Source organism: Vigna radiata, chromosome 8 (genome assembly GCF_000741045.1).
Source record: "Vigna radiata var. radiata cultivar VC1973A chromosome 8, Vradiata_ver6, whole genome shotgun sequence".
In the NCBI taxonomy this organism is placed as follows: Eukaryota; Viridiplantae; Streptophyta; class Magnoliopsida; order Fabales; family Fabaceae; genus Vigna; species Vigna radiata.
The window spans coordinates 41,625,477-41,633,030 of record NC_028358.1 but is presented as its reverse complement, the minus strand read 5'-3'; the positions used below and the strand labels follow the sequence as shown (position 1 = coordinate 41,633,030).

The window sequence follows — 7,554 nt, the reverse complement described above, 5'->3', positions numbered from 1 at the left end:
TTTCAAACTAAGGTATAATTTAGTCCTTCAATTTTAGAAAACTCTGGTTTTAGTCCTTTTTACCAAATTTTTTTAACTTCATTTGCTGTTTCAAACACGTTTCATTATAGCATTTGGATTGTTTACATTGTTTGACATATTTTTGCTTCAATGTTAACTAAGAAATTCGTTTGAAACAACAAATAAAGTTTAAAAAAATTGGTAAAAAGGACTAAAACCAGAGTTTTCTAAAGTTGAAGGACTAAATTGTACCTTAGTTTGAAAGAGGGACTAAAACCAAAATTGCCCCAAAATATAGGGACTAAAAACATATTTAACCCTTGTATATATAACACAATGTAATGTAAATATTGAAATAACTTGATAAAAAGAAATACTCACATAATTGACATTTCTTGTAAACTAGTAATTTTTAGCACATAAGAATTAACGAGATTTGTTTTGTCGTATAAACGCACGTCATTATCATACGACGCTCCTCCACAGGTACCATGTGATGATAATTGGTATTTGATGCTCTTATCACTGCACACTAAACCACAAAAATCTACTCAGCAAGCCATGAGAATAAGAAAAAAACACAAAAACAATAACCAGTGTCAGAAATAACAATTGTTATAAAATATAAGAAAATAAATGATGATGATTATGCGTTACACTGCTGAAAACGGGGTACAGCACAACTTTCAGTTTCAGTTTTACTACTTTGTATTAGACAATCCATTATTAGCAGAGTTTCAGTCAATGATATAATCATAATGAAATATAATATTTTTTACATGCATACTAATATTTAATCTTGTTTATTTAAAAAGAGTAAATAAAGTCATAATAAATGTAACACAAGAATTTTCTATCAAGTCAGAAAAATATAATTTTATAATATATAAAAGAACCAGTCTAGTAACATAAATTTATATACTAAAAGTCTTCTATCTTAACAATTACATACATTCATGTACGATCTGTATTAATTTCTTTAAGATAGGTTTAACAATTTTATAATTATATATTGATATGTTGAATATAAGGAGAATATATTATAAATTTATTTTACAGTTTTATACTATTATTTAAGTACATAGTGTCATGAATAATAATTATTTTGATTTGTTAATTTTATTTATTAATTACCTTAAAAAGTTATTGAGCCAATAGTTTTGATTGATTCTGGTGATAAAATTGATTTAAACAAATAGAAAAATATAAAGAGTAGTAGCATTAAATTGAAAATATAAAATTTGATTAGATAATAACAGTGTTAACACAGTAACTGTAGAAAGATGAATTAATAATAGCAGAAGGTGGGGTGGTAGGGTCGGGGAGAGAAACTTGGTTCTCCCGCCTCTTGAATTCTTGAATCCCTGAAACAGTAAAGTAAGCAAAGCAAACCCTTCATTTTCACATTCACCACTCTCAGTCTCAGAGAGAGGATCGAATGTTGATTCTTCTTCTTTTTCTCTCTGCAAATGGACACTCCAGATAGGAGCAAGATCAACAACCCTCTTTCTCAGTTTGAGGTTTACCTTCCTCCTCCATTTTCTTCTTTGCACCTGCTTCATTCTTTCGCAATCTTACTACTTTTTTTTAGGTTAAATTTGTTTTCTGTTAATTCCTGTTGAAGTGTTAGTGAAATGTTCAGTTTCTGTGTTCTGGATCACCCTCTATGTTCAGTTTGACCATGTCTATAACCAATTTGGGAAATAGGTTATTGTTGTTGGTTTTAATATTTTGTACCATGCCAGTGAGAAAATTGAAGTTTCTAACTCAGATTCGACTTTTACTGAACTTTATGTTGATTTTTCTTTTCAAATGTGATAAAATTTTGCATTTGGGACTCATTTTAGGTTTTTTCTGTATACTGTTTTGTGGTCAATGGCCGTATTGCTGAGGGTTTTGTGCTTTGAAGATTTTAGGTTTTTCTTTTTGGGCTAATCTGTACAATTTAAGTTGTTATGAAAGCAACCCGTTTGTGATCTGTTTTGTTAAGGGATTTTTTTGTAACCTATTTCCTGATCTTTCTTGATACAACATTGGATGATACCTTGTAATTTGCATGCATAGTTTTGTTTTGGTTTTGCTGGATTAACCATATTCCTATGCTTGGTGGTGATATGTAGGATTCACCAGTATTTAACTATATCAGTAATCTATCTCCTATAGAGCCTGTTAAGTCTGTTCACATTACCCAGACCTTCAATTCGCTTAGCTTCTCATCCCCTCCATCTGTTTTCACATCACCCCATGTCAATTGCCACAGAGAATCCAGATTCCTCAGGAGGTAACTAACTCTTTCTTTATGTTACTTTTTATGACTGCAAGGGACATTGTTGTGTACAGAATTGTGGATGTTTTAATAACTTGATTTTGTTTGTTCTCTCATTATTTAGGCATAACCTTTTAGATGCATCCAAAGCTAAGGCTTCATCTGAAGATATAAACAATGTTTATTCATGTGAAAAGACTCCCGCAGATTCAACTCAACCATGTCATGAATCAAGTGAGCCACAGGAAAATACCAATCCAAATATTTCCATAAGAGATGCCTCAATCGAGCCACATGATGAAAACCCAAATATCTCAATCGAGGTCCCACAAGGCTTGAAATATAATTTGGCTAGCCCAGGATTTGAACCTGTGATCTGTGCTGATGAGGCTGACTCTCTTTTGGAACTGCCGGGCAAACCAGGATCAGATGTTGCTTATGTTCCAGATGACTCTGAAAAGGATTCAATTGAGGGTGAAATGCATCCTCCAGCTTTATGTCAAACTGAAGAAAAAATTGAAGGATCAAATTGTGGTGTGGATGATTTAATTAATGAAGCCTCTGATCTGTTAATGTTTAGTCCCCCAAATATGACAGAGGCTTTTAAGGATATAAATAAACAATTAAATCCTTCAACAAAGCTTACTAATTTGAGGACTTTATTACGACAATCTGCTACCAATGATGGTCAACAAATGCACATTGTTGATACAGTTGCTTCTGGTTCTGAACATGAAATTGAAAATCATCCTTGTGAATCAGGAGCAGCCACAGACACAGTTCAGAGACAAGACAAACATAACAATGTTGCTTTGGTGGCTAACAATCCCATTGAGAAAGTGGATGATAAGGTAGGAAAATGAAGTCTGTTTGATATGCAGTGAGCTACATGCATGCAGAGCTTTTCTAACTCGTAGTTAGATGTTCATGAGTTCATGTTATAAAGACACCTTGATTTCTTCATCACTGTTCATGTACACTATCACACACTTTATTATATCTGTAACTCAATTCCTGCATTGTTTGTATATCAAATTTATAATTCTAGGAAAATGTTGTATGACTGCTGGTTGTAGTCACTCATTACTTTTGAAGCACATCCTATAAAAATGAATCATTGTTTTGTTCCTTTTGCACATTTTGCATTCCCTAACATGTGCCATAGTAGAGTGATAAACAATTTTTTATGTTCTGTTTTGGTTTACAAAATTATGACGAAAGTTGAATATTTTTCTTTCTCTGCCATTATGTTTACTGTTGAACACATCAATCAATCTAAAATTACTTTTGTCTTTGTATTTAGCTTGTTTATGTGACACACCGTGGTATACGGAGACGCTGTTTAGATTTTGAGATGGCCAGTGTCCAAAGGAAGAACCTAGATGGTAAATCAAACACCAATTCCAGTAAAGAAAAGTCTGAGGAGATGGATGTTAGTAAAGGAAAACAACTGCTTCCCATTAAACATAGTGGGGATTCACGGAAGTGTGTTTTGCCTGGAATTGGTTTGCACTTGAATGCCCTTGCTAGCTTAAATGATTGCAAAAACATAAAAATTGAGACACTGCTATCTGGAAGGCAACCTAACCTTCCCAGCTCCTCCTCATCCTTGCAACTTTCTGCAAGCCAAGATCATCAACTATCATTGGTACCTACATCAGTGGAAAAAGATTTGGAGCAATCAGAGAATGAAGTTCAGCCTGGTGAAGATTGTACCCAGCCTTTGGTTCACATGTCTGGTGAAGATTGTACCCAGGCTTTGGTTCACATGCCTGGTGAAGATTTCCAGCAGAATAGTCCAAAAAAGAAAAGGCAAGTATAGTTGCTCATTATCTAGTGTGCTTGATTACCTTCATTCCATTATATTTTAGCTTTTTCTTTCTTCGTTAGCTTGGTACTAAAGCTAGATCTACAGGCGCAGGTTAGAACCAGATGGGGAAGGGGAGTCTTGCAAGCGTTGTAATTGTAAGAAATCAAAGTGTTTGAAGCTGTAAGTTCAAAGAAACACCCCCTTTTCTTTTTGATTGGCATACTATCTCAATCTGCAACGACCTTGGATTTTTGTAGTTTCTTTTAATGAACTGGTTTATTTTGAATTTATTTTTTCTGAAGAAAACAAGGGGTCTAGTGTGTCTACTTCTTTTTTCATGAAGTTATGACTTGATTGAGTTCTGGCTGTTGAAGATGTAGATGTAGACTTTCACTGAACTTATGCTTTGAATTAATATAGTCAACTAGATAAAGTCTGCCGAAGTTGCACATACACCTAAAAATATAGTGTGCTAAATTTCAGTCCACACTGCAAGACACGCTTCTTAATATTGCCACTTGGCCTTTCCTCATGTTAAATGTTATCTGAAATTACTCAAGTGACTTGTTAGGAAGTATTGTCAGCCAGATATTATCTGAAATCACTCAATTGACTTGTTAGGAATTACTGAAAGCCTAAATATGGAGAGGGACAGTTGGTTATTAAAGGGAGCTGTTGGCTTCCATAAATACTGTGATTGTTCTAGGAGCTTCTATATATGAAAATCTTGTTTATCAGATTATGTAAGCTCCTTTCATTTCTGTCCTAAAATGGTTGGTTACAACTTTTAAGGATTGACCTAGTTGTTTTGTAAAAATAGTGCTTACCTTTGTGTAAGCAGTCAGGTTTTTAATTTGGGTTTCACCTGCCTCTTGAAATACTGAAAGGCAACAGTTAAACATTTAGATCAGAAGTTGATGTGGTTTTGGGGAGTAAAAGTCCTGACAGATGGCATCTCAGTCAAAATGATCTAAAAAGGTTCTCTTTTGAATTGAAAATGTACTTTTCTAAATTTCATCATCCAGGAAGTATGCTTTTGTTAATAACTTCTTTTGTTTGAGCTTATGTGGTTGATGCTATGATTTTCCATATAGCCATTTCTATCATGTTTAGTTTAAAATGATTTAATACGTAATCTCATGGTATTCTCATATGATGTAGTTTGTAAAATATCCTTTGACCCAGTCCCTTTGACTAGAACTTCAAAAACAACGTCAGCTAAAGTTTGTATCCTCTAATTTAAATATACTTGTGCCAAGTAAATGGGTCAGTTATCCATGTTATATTGCCTTGCTTATGATGACAATTTCCTTGAGCTTTCTGAATACCGTGTTTTATTACTATTAAAATATTGTGACATGAAAGATTGGGAAGGAAACTAGCTTTAATGCCTTTCTAATTAAACTTTTATGTTTTCTTTACCAGTTATTGTGAGTGCTTTGCTGCTGGAGTCTACTGCATAGAGCCCTGTTCATGTCGTGATTGCTTTAACAAACCTATTCATGTTGATACCGTCCTTCAAACTCGCCAGCAGATTGAGTCTCGAAATCCACTTGCTTTTGCTCCTAAAGTCATACGGGGTTCTGATTCTGTACCTGAAATTGGGGTCAGAAAATAAAATTAGCTTTGTTTTTCTCTTTCAAATTTAAACCATATTTCTCCTATATCAGTTCTTTTCCATGCAGGATGACCCTAACAAAACTCCAGCTTCAGCCCGACACAAAAGAGGATGTAATTGCAAGAAATCAAGTTGCCTAAAGAAATACTGTGAATGTTATCAGGTTTTCTCCATTGTTATATCATGTATGCCACACCTGTTGCAGTATTATCTTGAATTACGAACAGCTATTATTTTATTTTGAAGGGTGGTGTTGGTTGCTCCATAAGCTGCAGATGTGAAGGATGCAAGAACACGTATGGTAGAAAGGATGGTAAGTCTCTTGTGTATTGCAACAATTGGAGTTAGGCATTGCCAATCAAGGCCATGAATTTTGCTCTTTAAATCCCTATTATCTATATTATTCATCTAAAAATTGTTTTCTGTTAATGGTAGTATTTTATGGCAACTTCTTTTTTTATGTTCAGGTTCTGTTCATTCTGGAATAGAAGCCAAGCCCGAAGAAGAAACAGAAGCATGTGAAAAGGGTGTGATGGAAAAGGCTTCACATAAAACTGAAACACAAAATACTGAAGACCATCCTGATCATGCTCTTCCTACAACACCATTACGTCTTTCCAGGTTTGATAAGCTGTGTTTTTGTCTGCTGATGATGATAAAAATTGTCCGATATTTATGTTGGTTGATTTTTATGTCACAGATCATTGATCCCATTACCCTTTTCATCAAAGGGTAAGCCACCAAGATCTTTTGTTACCACCATCTCCAGTTCTGGATTGTTTGTCAGCCAAAAACTCGGAAAATCAAGTGCTCCGCGGTCTCAACCTAAATTTGAAATGCCTTTGCAAACTGTTCCGGATGATGACTCTCCTGTCACCTGCATCAAAACTTCTTCACCAAATGGCAAGAGGATCTCCTCTCCTAATTGTGACGTGGGATCATCTCCTACTCGCAGAGGTGGGAGGAAGTTGATCTTACAATCTATCCCTTCATTTCCTTCACTCACCCCTCACAATCTTCGGAGTGACTGAGGATCTAATCTTCTTAAGTTAGCCTCTTGATTCCCGTTTCCAGTTTGTTGCACTTGGAGCTGTATGCGTAGGTGAATGAATGTAAATGTTGAGCTCTATTTTATTTTCATAATAATATGTTGCTTTCATTTCATACTGTACAACTTCACTTCAGTTGTATTATATCTTAACTATCGGTTATCATCTATCCTAAGAGTACTTGGAGAATGATTGGTTATTAAGTCCCTATAGGTCGTGTTGGACTATTACTTTTGGACAGCAATTTGATTTGTTACCTGCAGTAAATGTGGTTGTTGTGGAATCGAATTTAGCATAATTTAGTTTTCAATTACATTTTCATTATTTTATTGGTGAATGCCGCTCCAACAAGGGAATAAGATAGTAGTTTCAATATTTTTATAAGGTGGCATGTTACTAGCAACGCACCATGATATCTGGAAGATCGCCCTAATGAAAGCTAAATCCCGGTTTTCTTGAATTTAAATGTTTGACTGGAAGTTACTTTGAGTAACCGCTAATCATTCTTAACTGTCTTTCTAATCAAATAGCATTTTCTTTCCTTTTCCTACACTAATGAACAGCAATAGAGAAGACATAGGAGTCAGCTACAAGGAAGGACATGGACGAGGTAAGCGAATGCCTAATACTGTTTGACTGGAAGTCTGGTCCTGCGACCTCTCATTGCCTTTTTCTCATTCTTGATAACCATGAATAGGAGTTATGAGCTTGCTAGTATTTTTTTCTTTCAAAAAGTAACGAGAGGAATAGGTTTTTATTATAGATTTCTTTTGTCATATTCCGAAATTTTAATTTTAGGAAAACTTGAATA

At 34.5% G+C, this 7,554-nt stretch overlaps 1 protein-coding gene across 1 annotated transcript; it reads left to right on the top strand.

The window, feature by feature from the left end:
• Positions 1-1,316: 1,316 nt before the first annotated feature.
• LOC106772572 (protein tesmin/TSO1-like CXC 3) lies at positions 1,317-7,010 on the top strand. The gene is made up of 10 exons (XM_014659068.2): positions 1,317-1,520; positions 2,121-2,281; positions 2,391-3,117; positions 3,570-4,078; positions 4,182-4,256; positions 5,502-5,682; positions 5,762-5,857; positions 5,941-6,007; positions 6,162-6,315; positions 6,395-7,010. The coding sequence occupies exons 1-10, from the start codon at positions 1,470-1,472 to the stop codon at positions 6,723-6,725; spliced, it is 2,352 nt and encodes a 783-aa protein (XP_014514554.1). The 5' UTR covers positions 1,317-1,469; the 3' UTR covers positions 6,726-7,010.
• The last annotated feature ends 544 nt before the right edge of the window (positions 7,011-7,554 follow it).

Bases quoted from the DNA above. Each gene is read 5' to 3' on its own strand.
- LOC106772572 (XM_014659068.2), top strand. From the start codon at position 1,470: ATGGACACTCCAGATAGGAGCAAGATCAACAACCCTCTTTCTCAGTTT. The intron at 2,282-2,390 runs GTAACTAACTCT...CTCATTATTTAG, and splicing joins GAATCCAGATTCCTCAGGAG to GCATAACCTTTTAGATGCAT. The intron at 4,079-4,181 runs GCAAGTATAGTT...CTAGATCTACAG, and splicing joins AATAGTCCAAAAAAGAAAAG to GCGCAGGTTAGAACCAGATG.